Source organism: Ostrea edulis, chromosome 3 (genome assembly GCF_947568905.1).
Source record: "Ostrea edulis chromosome 3, xbOstEdul1.1, whole genome shotgun sequence".
Lineage (NCBI taxonomy): Eukaryota > Metazoa > Mollusca > Bivalvia > Ostreida > Ostreidae > Ostrea > Ostrea edulis.
In genome coordinates this window covers 64,745,566-64,763,720 of record NC_079166.1, presented here as the reverse complement: position 1 = coordinate 64,763,720, position 18,155 = coordinate 64,745,566, and the positions used below count along the sequence as shown (strand labels likewise).

General features: G+C 36.4%; 2 protein-coding genes across 4 annotated transcripts in view; both read left to right on the top strand.

The window, feature by feature from the left end:
* Nucleotides 1-12: 12 nt before the first annotated feature.
* On the top strand, nucleotides 13-1,180 carry LOC125673387 (major egg antigen-like). The gene has a single exon (XM_048909960.2). It carries the CDS (start codon nucleotides 191-193, stop codon nucleotides 902-904), a length of 714 nt encoding a protein of 237 aa, XP_048765917.1. The 5' UTR covers nucleotides 13-190; the 3' UTR covers nucleotides 905-1,180.
* A 2,339-nt stretch (nucleotides 1,181-3,519) lies between these two features.
* LOC125676327 (DNA helicase B-like) overlaps nucleotides 3,520-18,155 on the top strand; it is a 25,956-nt gene continuing 11,320 nt past the window's right edge. Inside the window, exons 1-10 of one of the 3 annotated variants that reach the window (XM_056158555.1) lie at nucleotides 3,539-3,657; nucleotides 7,125-7,188; nucleotides 7,353-7,452; nucleotides 10,361-10,575; nucleotides 14,010-14,316; nucleotides 14,743-14,873; nucleotides 15,507-15,670; nucleotides 16,239-16,621; nucleotides 17,266-17,418; nucleotides 17,536-18,134. In XM_056158555.1, coding sequence (XP_056014530.1) covers nucleotides 10,365-10,575; nucleotides 14,010-14,316; nucleotides 14,743-14,873; nucleotides 15,507-15,670; nucleotides 16,239-16,621; nucleotides 17,266-17,418; nucleotides 17,536-18,134 — 1,948 coding nt within the window. In that variant the 5' untranslated portion in view covers nucleotides 3,539-3,657; nucleotides 7,125-7,188; nucleotides 7,353-7,452; nucleotides 10,361-10,364. Of the gene's footprint in view, nucleotides 3,658-7,124; nucleotides 7,189-7,352; nucleotides 7,453-10,360; nucleotides 10,576-14,009; nucleotides 14,317-14,742; nucleotides 14,874-15,506; nucleotides 15,671-16,238; nucleotides 16,622-17,265; nucleotides 17,419-17,535; nucleotides 18,135-18,155 lie in introns of all 3 variants that reach the window. The other 2 variants (XM_056158554.1, XM_056158556.1) reach the window with 2 other exon arrangements.

The window sequence follows — 18,155 nt, the reverse complement described above, 5'->3', positions numbered from 1 at the left end:
TTTCTAGAAAGTTGCCGAACCTTCTCTGTTATGTAAGAGATCCTAAGAATAGAATTGCACGTGCGTGACGCAAAATAAGTTACTTCTGGAACTCTGCACATACTATATAAATGAGCTTGTCGGACAAAGCAGTCTAACTTGGTAAAGGAGCAACAATAGCTGTACGAGTTGAGAAGAAAGAAGTGTGAACATGTCTCTGATACCTGTTTACTACGACTACAGTCCATTTTCATCGTTCTATGCACCTGCAACACCCATCAGGTCCATGTTGAGTAACATGCTGAACGACGAGTTGGCGCTGTTTCCCCGATTCGCTGCACCCAGCAGACGACCTTCCAAATGGACTCAAACTTTTCACTTGGACAACTTCGGCCCTGATGAAGTGAAAGTAAACGTTGAAAACGGTTGCGTTAGGATCCACGCCCGACATGTACGGGGGGATGAAGACAACGGCGAGGTCCGGGAGACAAAACGATGCTTAAACATCCCAGAAGGGGTCGACCAGAGCAAAGTGCACTGCAAAATGATGAATGACCACGCTTACGTTGTTGAGGCGCCGTATTTACGCAATGAGGATGAAGAGGAGATGGAGGTGCAGGTAGATAACGTACCGGCCATTACACAGGGCGAGAACGAAGACATGCAGCTGGTGGAGAGTGAGAAACCCTACGAGACCAAGCTGGATTTGTCCGTGTTTGAGCCTGACCACATCGACGTCAAACGACGTGGGAACGTGGTTTCAGTCTCTGCTGACCATTCACGTGACGAGGACGGGGTCAAAGTGTCCCGGTCTTTTAGACGCGAGTTCACCGTACCACAAGGCGTTGACTACAAGAAAATCAAGTGCGTCAGAGATCCAAAGGGACATGTTGCCATCGTGGCACCCAGGACCGAAAAGAAGTGAAAAGGGCAACCAGTCGGTATATGATAAAGACATTCAGTGAATATTTATGTCCATTATTTTGGAACAGTTCTTTTCATGATACAAGTACTTTAGTATAATTTGTGCAATTAGTACTTCTATTTCTTGTTTTCATAATACATGTACTAATGGTGTAATTTGTGCATTTACTATCTGTGTACATTTGTCACTTGTCAGATAGACGGTCTTCCTACATTCATACATAATCATTTGTTTTGTTTGTTTTGCGTTAAACAATAAATTTGTGAAAATATAAAATATTGTTTATTGTGTTTATACAACCTCTCCTGTGTATGTACATGATATTCTACAGGGCCGGATCCAGGAATTTTTTAAATGGGGTTTCTACCATTGGTTTCCAAAGGGAGTCCAACCCGGCCTCAAAATGCGTTATTTTTTAGCAGTTTTCTGACCAAAAAAAAAAAGGTGGGGAAACCCGTTAATACAACTGTATTGCAATCTATCTATTGTGGAGCTTTGGCACTCCCGTCCTCTTACATTTCCTCTCAAACAATCTATTGGTGGAATCGATTGCCAAACTATGGTACTGTTCGCGGTAGTTCAGTGGAGGCACAGGCACCTGTAGTGTACATACCTCCTCCCCCTTTCTATAGACCCAATGAAGAAAGGTAAAACCAGTAAATCCTCCAAAATATGTGATTTCCCCACCGATCACCCTCTTTATGCACTGTACTTCTACTTTCTGTAAGCTTTTGAGATGGCCACTTGTGAGAGACTACAATATACATGTATGTCATTATCTGACAAGCGGTCATCTCCAAAGCTTTCAGAGCATAGGCCAAGATTTTGCAGCCCTTCACCGATCGACAATAGTGACGTCTCCACATGAGTGAAAGATTCTCAAGAGGGACGTTAAACAATATACACTCAATTAATGCGCGGATTATATCAATTATTGCTCTCATCAATTGAATGCATGAGACACCCTCTCAGAGCAATTTAATTGATTTGATGAGCGCATCAATTCAATTATTACGCACAATGAGATCTAGCTTCTGTTGCTCGTTGTTAATTAGAAATCCCCCTCCCCCGAATAAATATAGACGTGTCAAAAATAAGGAGCTCCAAATTAACATAAACTCAAATGATTGAAGATGTCTTCAATTGTTTGAAGATGCGCGCAACAATTCAATTAAAGATCTCTTCGAATAATTAATGAAATCTTCAATTATGAATTATTGCGCGCATTCATTAAATTAATTGTTGATAGCATTAATTATTCTGTTGAATTGACGAGCGCTGTACTTGAAGTGTTACTATATCCGAATGAATTGATGATATCAACGATTGAATTTATGCGCGCTATACATATTCAGTTAAAAAGAGCATTAATTAAACTATTTCGCGCATCAATTTATCCAATGCTTGCATGAATTGACGATATAATTAATTCAATTAATGCGCACAATAATTTTTTTTCAGAGAGAGCAACTATATAATTGAGATATCTTCAATTCAACATATCCACAATTGAATTATTTATTTCTTTAATTCAATTGCTCTCTTCAAAAGAATTTATATGCGTATTAATTCCTTATATATAAAAGCGTTGTAAATAATTAAAGATATCTTCAACTGAGAGATCATGAAATCATTTGTACCGAGCTCCAAATGCAATTTTGCGAGCAATAATTCCACCGCATTGATGCGCGCATCATTTGAGAGCAATACTTGAATAGATGCGCGCATCAAATCAATTATTGTTCTCATCATTACAATGCGCGGTCCCGTGGGGGATCCGGGTTAGAATAGGTACTCGGTACCCCTTGCTTGTCGTAAGAAGCGACTAAATGCATGGGGCGGTCCTTCGGACGAGACCGCAAGAACCGAGGCCCCGTGTCACATGCAGCAGGTGTGGCACAATAAAGATCTCACTGCGCAAAGGCCGTAAGTGCCGAGCATAGGCCTAAATTTGCAGCCTTTCACCGACAGTAGTGACGTCTCCACATTCATGAGTGAAAGATTCTCAAGAGGGACGTTAAACAATATATGATATCTTCAAATAATTGAAAATATCTTTTTTATTTGAGTTTATGTAGTTGGTGCTCCATACAAAAAAGACCTGTTTTGGACTCTTGAAGAGAACGAGGGTCCATGCGACAAAGTCTTCTGAGAAATAACAGTTTGTGGATAAAGATCTGTTTGATAGGAATTACACCGTTCGAAGAGTCATTCACAAATATCCGATCTCTTCCATGTATGAAGGTTTGGGGGCGCCCAAGGTTTCATGCGTCCCCCCTTCTCATTGTACATTAAATCCACCCCCTTCTTTAGTTTCTGTGGAAACGAGGGGGTTATTTATAACCCCCTCGTTTCCACAGAAACTACCCCTTCTTACACTCGCGCGTCAGGTAAGGAGGGAATTCTGGAAATCAGACTGGGTATGGCCTAGGGCTAGTAGCCTACTTTATTAGACAAAACAAGATTATACGAAAAAATCAAATATGTATGGGTCAGAAGGAATTTTGCGAGATTTGATACCTTATTCAAAGAGGAATCATATTAAGTCCCCCCCCCCCCCCCCCCCTCCCCACACACCACCACCACCACCACCACCAGACTTGGTTTTTAAATCGGGATCGGGATTCAACAGAACCTGTGGGAGTCTTGAGGGGAAAAAATTTAAAAGTCTGTCTGGCCGGAAGGAAGACAGTTTTTAACTTCCCAGCAACTTTCAGTGCATTTTTAGAGTTGGCAGATGAAAAAGTTTTGAGGTAAGTGAAATGAATCATTGGGTATAAAAAGTACTCCGTTGCGGTAAACCTTACAGTACAGCCAACTTCAGGATGGTATATAAAAAATGTGTAGCCTATAGCCAGGTACACTACAGGAATGAGTATTGCGCACAGGAATGACAATCAGTTAGAATTCTGTAAATGATGTGTCGCGCATGTCGTATATTCTTTCGATTTGTTCATCGTTATTGAATATTCCGAATAGATATAAATGCTCTCTCTCTCTCTCTCTCTCTCTCTCTCTCTCTCTCTCTCTCTCTCTCTGTAAAACGTTTGTATTATAATAAGTGCAGGGGATAATGCATCGCATATCGGTTTATACTAACCCACAGATCCCAGGTTTCATATATAAAAAGATTATAGATCTAACACCAATTAACAGGTTACAAAATTTCTACTTTGACTGAGTAATTGATTATCATTGCCATCCTTGGCACTGTACAACATAATGATATAAGAGGTTAGTTAGAGCACATATGTACAGGCATGCAAAGTGTATTAGAACTGTCAATTGTTTTCTTTCCTTTCATACAAAACAATAATCTCAGCGAGATTCGTCGAGGCTGGATATTTGGACTGACGCCTATAGGCGTCAGTCCAGATATCTAGCCTCGACGAATCTTGCTGAGATTAACAAAACAACACTTTTCTTAAACATCTGTACATCAATTTCTTGTGGTTTAATAACATGTCACATCAATACTTTAAGGGTCAGTGACCGTCATTTGTGAAGAACAAAAGCGTCATTCTCTGACATCTAGATTTCAATCTTTGATTTGTGTGTAGAATAAAGAATGTTTTTTTTCTCTGTATACCTTTCTGTTCACCTTTATATTATTATACATCGATCTAATAATTAATGCTTTATCTAATTAAGACAATTACCCTCAAGGAATAATAATATATTTATATATATATATATATATATATATATATATATATAAATATGTGAATAAAAATTAAAGAAACTGGGGGTTTTTTTTGGGGGGGGGGGGTGTATTGTGGTATTGCAATCCACCATAGTTTAGAAGAATACTTTTATTGTATTTTTGTTATAAAATTTTTAAATGTCACTAATAGAAAGAATAAAAAAAAAAAACACTGTTGGGTGAATTGACTGTGTGGGGAAAAATTAAAGTTCTGGTTTGCTTATGTCAAAAATACTGTAGAGAATGAATTACTAGATTATTTTAAAAATAAGTTTTAGAATCTTGTTTTGGTATGAGATAATGGTTTTAAGAAACCAACTTCGCTAATTCCATCCTTATGGGGATTTATATAATTGGAATGTTTGTTTAATAATGTGATTCAGAAAATGCCAATATTGATTATGTTGCCTATTCTCAGAATAAGTTGCAATTTTCAAGTTGGGAATGCAAAATTAAAATGATCTTTTTATCTTCAAGGATTTAAATTTATTGTATAGTGTGGAGCTTCTTCTGTGTATACAAACATTTTGAACACTCGGGGACAATGGACCGAACAGTTATGATTGGGCAAAAAATACTCTTCGAAATTCGAGTAATTTACGTTGCTACAATTTCATTCCGAATAAACCTTTACATTCATTTGGAAACAATAAACATATAGATTGAACATGTTATTACGGGAAATTGAACTATATTCTTCGAAAAATATACAATACTTGTTAAACTAATCGCATCTAAAAACCACACAGAACAATCAAAGTATATCAACATTTATTCAGAATGATTTGTTTTCTTTTGTTCAACTTGCGTTTCATTACAAAACTTCAAATACATTCTATTATAGAAATTAAATCAACGGAAAGTTAGTAAGAAACCTATTCAAAGGAATTCCTAAACATGGATTTATTAACTCTAACGTCAAAATAGAAATACCTAATAAAGTATATGTAACGTAGATTACAGAAAATGCAACGTAGATTACAAGAATATCATTACACAAGTGAACCTTAAAATGCTAAAACTAAAAAATATTTAGATGACCTATTGAAGATAAATTCACCTAATGTCACTAAAATATCGTATTTTGATCTTCACTTTATCAAGTTAATATCATAACGTAAATTACAATATTTTTTCATTAACTCCAATACTATTATTTAGTGCCTGGGATCCTTTCACAACAAAACATCAGTTTTAAAATCTATAAATCTGACAAAATAAAAGCAATAGAATGCCTCAGAATTGATTCAAATAATACATGATATGAAATATGTATCCTTTCAAGTAATCTACGTTATAATTATCAAACATCAGACATACACTGTATTATCTGTTTCATTTCCTTACTTTCAACGCAAACTTTGCTGTTGCCGTTTCGAAATCTTCTTGTGATATTTCAAAACTTCTTCCCGTTCTACCACGCTTAGTTGGTTCAGTGATTTTGCACAAAATTTCATTTGGTTTCACCCAAAGCTCATCAGGATTAACCGGCCATTTATATAAGGTCCGTGTTCCAGGTTATGTTTTCTGGCTTGGGCGCAAAAATGTAATGAGAATTTCATCATCAGCTTCGTCGACCTCAAGAATTTTCCCAACAAACCAATCATTTTCGTATCGGGTAGCAACGTACTGACCAACATTAACTTCTTTAGCCCAAGAGCATTCTTCTGAGTCATTAACATCAGAACGACCTTCCGACCCAGGGTTGTGTTCTTCATGTCGAGTATCATCAGCGGATTCATTATTAACTGCCACATCTTTTTTATTTCCCTTGAATAGAGACGCTTCTGCTGTATTGTGGTATTTGCATTGAATGCAGTCGGAACAGTAGCAAGAGGTTACCGAAGTTGCTAATTTGCCCTTTTCTAGCCCGATGACACAATGTAGTTGCATTGTCCCTTTTACTGGGTGAAGATGTCGGTTTATTTCTGTCAATTCATCTCGCTTGGTTGCACAATCTTCAGATTTTACAAACACATAACTAGCACTTGTGTGATATCGCTGTACCTTGTCATGATAATCAAATGCATCTTTGACAATTATTTTGCCCTGCTTTATGGCGAGATCAGCTGTTCGCTTAGATGTACTGCCTATTCCGTCGCATGGCCCTTTGCCGTGTTCGGATTCAAAGAAGTTCCAAACAGCTGTGACTCCAAAAATGTTCTCGTGGTCCGAAACGATGAAAAATGAACTCTTGTTTCGATATTGGGAACTTGGACTGTCGGTCCAGTAGTGTACAGTTTTCAGGTGTGGGATCTTCATTTTGATCATTGGCATTAACTTGTCTAGAATTGCATACACAGTCCCGAAATTGTGTGCCAAATCGTCTGAGACGAAAACATAGTTATTATGTGTCAATTTTCCGTCCGATGCCCTATAGTATGTAACTCCAGGGTGTAGGGTAACTGCACATGAATTCCAATACGCGCTCTGCACTTCTTCTGCTGATGAACATGTGAAATTTTCAGCGAAATCCATTTGTATGATAGCGTGTCCTTCTGGCAAATTGTCTTTCAGATTATGAAGTGCTTCATATTGCAGTCGTACCCTAGCGACGTGTTCCTGAAATTCACAGATTTGGGTTTGTACCACAGTTACAAAATCTTCTTTTGTAATCTCCCTCTCTACAATCTTTGTTCTCTTTCTCCCATCAGGCATCTCAATCTTCTTCCACTGCTCATACTTGACGTTTTCTGAACTTATCTCCAGAAATATGTCATTTAAGTTGATACTACTTTCCTTCAGCTGCCTGGAAAACTCATCAGGACTTGTTGGGACTTTAACTCCAACAGACTTCATATTCTTCAACGCAAGGGCCATATTCTGGTGCTTCTGGCATAGACAGGTATTTCGTGAAATAAATTTCGTGAGACAAATGTAATTTGGCCTTAGACGACAAAACGTGGCGAGAGAAATTTTTTCAGATGTCTCTTTTACAAACTTCATGTGCAAGCAGGCCATACTGTCATTCAATACCCGTTTTTGCATGTGTCCACTTTGAGTTCTCTTTTTGTCGTTTTTTCCCGGCATCATCCGGCTGTTATCATCCCTTTCTAGAAACTTGATAATAGAATTTCGAAGGGTTTCTCGTGCCTCCACTTTCTTCCGAATGATTGGAAATGCATTGATTTTTTTGCTGTTGAAGGAATGCCTTGTGAGGCTCCCGCCAACATATTTTCTCATCCTATACTTCTTTAACAATTTTCCAGATATTATCTTTGAAATCAACTTTTTCCCTTTTGTTCCATTTTCTTTTCATGCACCATGCAGTTCCTCTGTCAGAACATCTGCCATAAGGAGTTTCCTTTGAATGGTTTTTGGCATCTTTCTTGGAGTTAAACCCTCTTCTCTTATCTCTGTAGAGGTTCGCTTCCTGGGTGTAAGGACTGCCTTTTCATTTGACTTTACTGAGTTTTCAGGTTGTATAGGAGCTTTCGTCTTAGACAAAAGACGCTGGTATCTTTTAGAAATGGTTTTCACTCTGCGACTCAAGTTTCTATTTTCCTCATTAAGTTTCTCTATTGTTCTTCTACATTTGGCTGTAGCTCGACTTACCCTACGCCTGGTGCAATTTCGTAGATCAATAGCAGGGAGTTTCACAATCATTGAAGTGGTCGAAGAGGCCTCTGTTGTTGATGTTATTTCGGAATCTTGTATAGATTCCTGGGACAGTTCCATTTTCATTTTCTCTCTGTGCTTCCGCACCGCCTCCCTAACCTTTTTATGTCTCTCGTTAGCCTTCTTTTTGGATTGCTCTGCTATAGGCACATAATAGCCCTTCACTCGCGCTCTTTCTCTTTTTAGATAACCCTCCCCTTCTTGCAGCTTCTTTCTCTCCCTATACTCCCTCTGTATTTCAGCTTTTGATTTCCCCATAATCTAAAATTGTTAAAATATTTAAATATTTCATCTAAGTTTTGTATTTGTTTTTGTTTACAATAAAACAGTAAATTATGAAACTTGTTCTGTACGTCCAAATTTTCATAGAGGATATGAAAAAATACCTTTATTCTTATGGTAATCTACGTTACATCAAACAGTAATTTACGTTATCGCTGTGTTTTTTATATTATATAGGAAATAAATCCAAATATGATGTATATATGAAACGCAAATACAATCTGTGCATGTTAATTTTATGTTTATCCTTGATTAATTACTGATAATTACAGTTTCATTTAGACATTCACCGCCCTCTCTTACGTTGCGATTTCATATAGTAAGCTACGTTATCAAGGCATTGTAATTACTCTGTTAATCGTATTGAGCATAATTTGAATCGACAAACACTGCAGTGAAGTACATGATACTTAAGTAAATTCGTAGAAACAGATTATCTTAAAAAATAATCATCAAGTGACAGTGATAGAAAAGCATGTTAATAACGTAACTTACAATATCAAGAATGTATGATACATATGTTGTTTGTGGTGTCAAATGTTGTGTGTTTACAATTTGTGACGATAAAACTAATGTAATATAGAACAATAACCTGTTCTAATTCCAATTTAGTGAAAAATAAAACACTTCTTACCTTCAAACTTTGATAAGGATGGGCAATTCGATGTTTCTTTTTCGACTTTGAAAATTCGCATCAACACAACTTCAAGGGCATGACGTAATCGGAAGCAGTAGATATTGATTTACAATACAAAAAGATACCGATGATCATCGAAAATTCCGAAAAAAATATCTAGACCACTTGTTTTTTAATTTGTATCAATAATATGGCAACGAAGATTACAAAACGTAAATTACAATTTGCTTATAAGTAGACAAACTCATTAGTGTTTGTATGGACAGATGTATCTATTCGCTTGAGAAATACTCCGTACACGATATGATATAGAATAAACACACAAACTTCTAGATATACATTTACTTTAATAGTTTTCCTGCGATCACGTATCTTACATGCTTAAAACGACGGATTAAAAGCACATTTTGCAGATGTTCTTATGAAGTATTTTGTCTCCAGTGTATATGCATTTAAATATTACATAATAGACCGTTATAATCTAATAAAGTTTTTAATATTAGCAACAGAAATAAAGAGTATTTAAGATTTTAAAAGACACATCTATATTTGGCAACGTAGATTACGTACTTCTTGGCGACATCGAGTAAAGTCGAAAGATGAATTAAAAAACCGATCTTACGTATATTGATACCTGTTTAAATATTCATCTAAACATGGATTTTGAAATAATATTGTTATAAATACCTCGTGAAAGTCATCTTAGGTTTTATAAATGCGGAAATGTAGTATACCCCTTCGGCGACATTGAAGTTTAGGCAAAGTTGATGAGTTTTCTGATTTGTATTTTATAATTCATGGGTGTCTAAAAAAAAATTCGAGATGAAATTGTAAGTAGAGTTACATTTGAATTAAAAACTACTACAAAAACTTTTTAAATACCGCATGTTTATCAGGTAGAGTCTGGAGACATGCATTCTGGTAAAATGTCTACTTATTCTGAGAATAGGTGATGTATTCTCATTGTAAATGAATAGACCCATATTTTATAATGTGTGATCATACATATATTTGTAATATTAGAAAAAAAGACGGGGGGGGGGGGGGGGGGGGGGGGTCATTAGTTAGAGCAGCATACTCTTCTTTGTTGACAAGAGCTAAACAAATGTTATTGTATGCACTGAATAGAAAATAATAATTATGATAATTGAGCAAAAATGTTACAGAATTGATTTAGTGAACCAATGTATTTCCATGTATTTTCTGCCATTTTTAGTGAAATGAAGAGGTACACTCCGGAATGGAATAAAAGAGATAGATTTCAGGTCCAGAACCCTGTGGGCGGGGTATTCAGACCGTTCGACCATGCTGACTCGGATGACAGCGACGAAGAAGATGATGAAATACAATTCCTTAGTTTCAAAGAGATCAAATCCACATCGAGTGGAGGGAAAAGATTTTTCCAGAGAACGAAACAAAGGCAGAACAAGGGTATGGTTGACATTGCATATGATTTACTACAAATGTTGAAACATATGTTAGCAGTTAAATTAAAATCTTGGATCAACAATTTTTTTTTTCATCCTGCACACAAGGGAAGAAATTATTTGTTTCTATAACTGTGGAAAGGACAGCAAATGAGGATTTGTGATTTATGTAAATCTAGATGTGATATGTGCAAGGGCAGCCAGGTTTGTTTCACTTGTGCATTGTATTTAAAGTAGATACAACTAGAAATCACAACAGTTTTCCTGAGTGGCAGTTTTGTAACCAGGTTACATTAAAAAAAATTGTTTTTGTTTTCCATAGCTTGTGAAGCTTTAATGGAGTATTCTGTCCATGAATATCCACCACCTCTCTTCTAAGATAGGGTTACAAGTGATTTTGTTGAAACAAGGGGCTGAAACCCTCATACCCCTTGTTTTAGAGATGTGGGTGGTGAGATAAAGGCCTGTATCTCAAGGCTTGAAATTAACATGTGCCCGTCAGTCTGTGACTGGTTAAAAGTCTGGTGGACTGACTGACATTTGTTTTAGTCAGTCAGATGGGACTGGTTAATTTTCTAAAGCATCATTTTGGAAAACATACTTATGGAATTTTATACACATTTGGCATGCTTCGATCTGTAGATATCAGACGAATCTGATTCGTAAATACAAATCCCACATTAAAGTTTTACAATATTGTCTTAGGCATATTGAGTTAAATTTCATTTTAATAACATTAACAAAATATGTTTAATTATTTCTGGAAAACTCTGTTGGACTGGTAAATTTTTCTGTGGACTGGTTGAAATTATACCCATCAGTCCGGCTGGACTGGTGACATAAAAAGTTGGCTTCAAGCCCTGTATCTAGGGTATGTGCAGTGTGGTACATCTGTACTAAACTAACCTGTTCTGCCACTGTAACCAGTTTAGAATATTGCCACTCACTGACTCGGGGAAACTGTTTTGATTTCTGGCCGTATATGGATGAAAGATGGCTCATATGATTAAAAGCTTCAGGAGAGAATTGAAATTATAAATCATATCGATACTGACAATTTTGAACAATTTGAATGCATCTATTTGCTCTCAACTGTGCTTTGAAGATCATCCGGAATTCAAAGCTTTCTTCATGCTGACTCGGACTTTTAAATGCATATTTACATCACGACGGGATTTCAAATGAGAGCAAAGGTGTTGTATATAAAATGAATTTAAATATCCCTTTGGGGTCCACACTCGCCTTTAAAGTATGAAATTATTCCTTGCTTCTTATAATTAAGTAAATTTTTTAATAAATCGTCAAAGAAACCCTTCCATGTTACTGTTGATTTTAAAACAGTGTCTTCGCTAGTCCCAGTGGCAGATTCAGAGGGGGCAAGACCCCTCTCCCTTTTTTCACGTTAAATTGTGAGTAAAACTCCATATTTGTTCTCCAAAATGACCGAGTACTTTGGCTAATACTTGACTTTCACACACACACCCTTCAGAAATCCTGGATCCGCCACTGAGTCCTGCATGTTCAGGGCTTGAAGCCAACTTTTTATGTCACCAGTCCAGTCGGACTGATGGGGTATAATTTCAACCAGTCCGCAGAAAATTTTACCAGTCCAACAGAGTTTTCCAGAAATAATTAAACATATTTCATTAATGTTATTAAAATGAAATTAAACTCAATATGTCTCAGATAATATTGTAACACTTAAATGTGGGATTTATATTTATGAATCAGATTCGTCTGATATCTACAGATCGAAGCATGCCAAATGTGTGTATAAAATTTCATAAGTATATTTTCCAAAATGATGCTTTAGAAAATTAACCAGTCCCATCGGACTGACTAAAACAAATGTCAGTCAGTCCGCCAGACTTTTAACCAGTCACAGACTGACGGGCATATGTTAATTTCGAGCCCTGATGTTTTCTTCTTGCTCTTAGTAAAATCTTTAAAGCTATCTTTTGAACTATTTAAGCTAGGGCTTTCATATTTTGTATATAAATGTGCATTCTTTATGGAAAGATCTTTCATGCCATCCAATGGTGTGTGATCTTATTACCTTGACCTGCATGTTTTACCTACTTTTAATAAAACTGTGACCTATATTCAATATATCCTGAACTATATAAATAGATATGAAAGATCTACATTATTATAATGTAGATCTTTCATATCTTGTATATAATATATATTTCTTATGGCAAGACCTTTCATTTCATATCATGTTCTTTGACTTTGTGACTCTGAACTCTTGAGTTTGACCTACTTTTCAGAAAACATAACCTACCGGGTATGAAGTATACCCAGAACTGTTATTGTTAGGGATTTTATATTTTGTGTATAGATTCTTTATGGCAAGACCTTGTAACTCAATGATGTTTGATCTTTTGACCTTGAAGTTTGACCTACTTTTAAAAAAAACCTTACCTATTTAATATTTCCTGAACTATTTAAGGTAGGACTGTCGTGTTTTGTATGTAGGTTCTTTATGGCAAGACCTTTCAATCTAAAATTAGATTACACATTGGTGTAGCAATAGTAGATGAGCGGATCTTAGGACCTAATTTTAATTAGATTGGACCTTTTTATACTTTGGTGTTTGACCTTATGATCTTGAATGACAGCAGGGCCAAGATGGCTCAAGTGAGCGATGTGGCCCATGGTCCTCCTGTTTTTACCTATCGAAACCTTCGCAGGAGCTTGTTTTAATACTCTGGATCCACCACTGTATTTGTAAACAGTTGCAAAAAAATTGAAAGTCGTAATTTAATAATAAATGACGTTGGGAGACTTCTAATGATCGACTTTCAATTGTCGACCCGTCACTAGACTACTCTTAGTTAATTTAATCATGGTTACACTCTGTTTTGTTTACACTCTGTATATTAATAAAGTTTACACTCTGTTTTGATGGTTAATTTAATCAAGTTTACACTCTGTTTTGATGGTTAATTTAATCATGTTTACACTCTGTTTTGATGGTTAATTTAATAAAGTTTACACTCTGTTTTGATGGTTAATTTAATCAAGTTTACACTCTGTTTTGATGGTTGATATTAATAAAGTTTACACTCTGTTTTGATGGTTAATTTAATCAAGTTTACACTCTGTTTTGATGGTTAATTTAATCAAGTTTACACTCTGTTTTGATGGTTAATTTAATCAAGTTTACACTCTGTTTTGATGGTTAATTTAATCAAGTTTACACTCTGTTTTGATGGTTGATATTAATAAAGTTTACACTCTGTTTTGATGGTTAATTTAATCAAGTTTACACTCTGTTTTGATGGTTAATTTAATCATGTTTACACTCTGTTTTGTTTACACTCTGTTTTGATGGTTAATATGTAATTAGTGAAAGAGATTGCTCAGGTTTCAGATTACCTAGTTTTCAGTGTATAGAAGTCAAAATCAGTGATTGGGTGATAAATATCATTACAGGCACTCTTGTTGACCAGAGGAAAGGATGTCAAGTAGTTGTCAAAGCTGGATTTCACCTCACTGATCCATGGTGGCGGATCCAAATTTTGAGAACTAAAAGAGGAGTTAATGGCATGACTTATCCATGTGACATGTATGCCTTATCGTACCAGCTTCTGGAGAAGGAACAGATGCCAGAGAATGGAATCTTGTACCAGTTTCTCAACAAGTTTGTATTTCCTGCAAACAAGATTGATGACAATCGGCAGCATCAAAATAATGATTTCACTCCTAAACGTGAAGTGGTGGACTTCGACAAGTTTGTTCGGTAATGACTAACATCCATAAAGAACTATTTGTAACAGTGACTGTTTTCTGTTCCCCTGACATTTTAAAAGCATGGAACTTCATAATTGCCATATATGAAACTTAAGAATATAACCTGCTGATTCCTATTTATCAATGTAAGTTTAATCTAAATTTCTAATGTTTTATAGATATATATATTTTCACAAATACAGTTCATTCATAAAGATAACTGAAAAACAATACTTTTGACTCTGACATTGAAAATAAAAGGAAAAAGAAATTAGAAAAAAAACCACTCAGAAATTTTCAACCCAATTTCTGGCTTTGAACTTTTAGAAGAGATTTTGGAATTGTACAATTTGTAGGTCAATATAACAAACCGCAGCTTAGTCAACAATGAATAATATTACACCATTTGTGTTGAAGAGTTATACTGTTGTTGTAGTGAAACATTAAGAGAAAGTCACAAGATGACATTTGAAAACCTCGATGAACTCTTGGAGAGATATGAAGTCTACCTTCCTGATGAAAAGAAAGATGACATCAAGACCTTAAGAAATGCATTAAAGCTGAAAGGTAGTAGTACAATGCAGTGTAATATTGCATGTAGAGGTGTTATTGACTGTTATATAAAGCATAAAGGTAGTAGTACAATGCAGTGTAATATTGCATGTTATATGTACAATGAATTAAAGATATATGTTGTTTTTGTTTAAGTAGAGAGAGAGAGAGAGAAGAATCAAGAGAAGGATTGAGAGAGAGAGAGAGAGAGAGAGAGAAGGAGAGGTCAAGGGAGAGAGGTGGTTACATTGTCAATACAGAAATGTAATATTGCATGTAGTGGTGTTATTGACTGTGTTATATAAAGCATAAAGGTAGTAGTACAATGCAGTGTAATACTGCATGTAGTGGTGTTATTGACTGTTATATAAAGCATAAAGGTAGTAGTACAATGCAGTGTAATATTGCATGTTATATGTACAATGAATTAAAGATATATGTTGTTTTTGTTTAAGTAGAGAGAGAGAGAGAGAAGAATCAAGAGAAGGATTGAGAGAGAGAGAGGAGAGATCAAGGGAGAGAGGTGGTTACATTGTCAATACAGAGAGAGAGATTACCCTTCAAATGGAGGTTACTATCAGAAAGTAAAGTATGAATACAATTCTTGTGTGTTATATATTGAAAAAAAACCCACTGATTGTATTGCAGAAGCCCAGCTGGTTTACAAAGCACCAGAATTTCCTCTGATATTCAGACTACTGCCTCAGCTACTACCAATGCAATTTATGGATGTTGTCTTTCTGGATAGACAGGATTTGAGAGCCCTGGAGACAGACTTACAAGAGAGACCTTGGGTGTTTGGGTTTAAACAGGTGTGTCAGAAAGTAATAAATGCTAGTGAAACAACTGTGAAAATCGTTGGCATTCTCTTTAAACAGGATTGTGATCACGTTGCAACACGGTTTCCAGTGTAGAGGAAATTGTTTGATTTGAAACCTGTTTGATATCATACTATGGATTATTATTGTAATTTTTTCAAAGCAGAAAACAATTTCTTGATATATGTAAATACATGTGTAACCATGGAATGACATAGTTCCCTAACTTGATGGGTAATCTATAGTCTGTATATGTACTGTATACAGGGAAATATTCGCCTCAGTTTTATTTACGCCCTTGTTGTCAGTGGGCAAATTTAACACTGAGTGAAATAGTTTTCTCTTTTATCTCTCTTTCAACACAACTATCTCTGGATGAATTTAAAACGGGAAGAACTCATCTGCAATGTCATATCAAAAGGGGAAGGAAAAAAACCCCAGCTTGGGGGCAAAATTAACCCTGTAAACAGTATCCAAGCAATTTAAAAAAATTTAATATAATTAATCAACTTTATTGGGTGGAAAGACAGTGTGATAGTTTCATGGCAATTTTATTTTTCAGATCTTAGCTAGAGACCACCACATTATTGGATGTGAAGCAAGGTGGAATGAGTATGAAAAATCTGGCCTCGATAAGCATGTACAGCAACCCTACAAGGACAGCCTACTGATATACGATTGTCTTAAGTTCCAGTCCAATAACGGCCACACGGGTGTCACAAGTAACGATATTCAGCAAGAAATGCGAACCTACGTGTCAGACTATAAGGAGGCTCTCAGATTTCTGAAGAGAAATAAGGTCGTGAAGGAGGAGACGATTAAGGGCAGGGTGTGGATATTTCTGTACAGTCTGTATAAGGCGGAGGAATACATAGCTACTGGGGTGACTCGCCTCTTTCAGGAACAGATGAAGAACCAGTGGATCCTCAATGTAGATCTGGACAGGTTAGGTCATAGAGGCCATATACCCCAGTTAGACTAAGATAATTAATTCATGTAAACAATCAGATACAGAATATTTTTTTCCACCATGGCCAACATTTTCTTTGAAGGGGGTTGGGAGTGGGGGAGGTATCCCAACCTAACATATAAGCAACCAAATTTGCATGGAAATAGAAATACTTGCATTGTTGTCCACTCTCATGGGAATTCGGCCTCCTGGTTGTTGTCCCACCCCTTTGGATCCACACTCTAGTAATGAATTTATCCCCTGTGTAACATATTTTCACTTTGAACATAACATTGTGCAAATAGATATAGACCATTGTGACATCACATGTTATTTCCACCTGCCAGTGGGTGTAGATAGGGATATAGTTCTGTACCTTCGCTTTTACCAATCATGATCCATCATTCTAGTCAATGGCAAATAAAGTCTTTTTTCATCACTGTAAAAAGAATTATTTCTAAAGTATTCGGATGAGATTAGATTCACAGACCCTGAGAATGGGGCATCAGTTAGTGGTATATCCTATCATTTGTTAGTTGTATGTGTACAAAGAGAATATCATAGCACGTTAATTTTATGAAGTTAATCTAGACTACAGTAATCATCCCAGCATTTTCTAGTTTGAATTGGTTTCTTGCAGTAAAAAATTTGATGATATTCGAAGTGATCCAGATCAACTGAAGGCTGCAAGATTATTGACTCAGCTTCCTGTTGTGGTGATTTCTGGGAAGGGTGGATGTGGCAAAACAACTGTGGTTACCAAGGTGATGTCATCATGTCAACGAAAAATAGGGTATGCTCTATCAGTGTCTCATGCTTCTCGGAAGAATTCAGTTTTATCATAAAATTATCTCACAGTTAGTAGTAAATCAAAATTGTCTTGTATTTTGATATTGATGAATTTTAACAGGTCACCTCAGAACCTGGAAGGGGGGGAAGGTGAGGAAAAAGAAGGAGATTGTTGCCCAGGTGAGAGTTCAGGTGAAAAACCGGACGAGGAAGCTTTAGATATTCTTTATACAGCTCCAACGGGCAAAGCCGCCAATTTACTGGGCAAGCGGGCAGGTGCAGAGGGCTACACTCTCCATCAGGTCACCTACAGTTTCATGTTGTATTGCCGTGACAAAAAGGACGACCCCTCCCTGGAATGGAAGTTCAGAAATATCAACGTCCTGGTTGTAGATGAATGCTCTTTGGTAGCCATAACAACATTTCATAATTTATTCAGAATGTTGGTGAATGAGGCCCGCCTTAGGAGAATTGTGCTGCTAGGAGATGTGAGACAGCTCCCCTCTATTGAACCAGGAAACTTCCTGTCAGACATGTTTGCTGGCTTGCAGAATCTTGGGTGTGCAATTGAATTAAGGACAAATCATAGGTCGGAATCTCAACTTATTGTTGATAATGCTACCAAGATCTCTCAACAGAAACGCCCAACTTTTGACCCCACCAGAAATTTCAAGCATTACCCCGTTGATTGTGGCAAGGACACGAACTTTATCAATCAAGGTATGAGCTACATAGAATCTT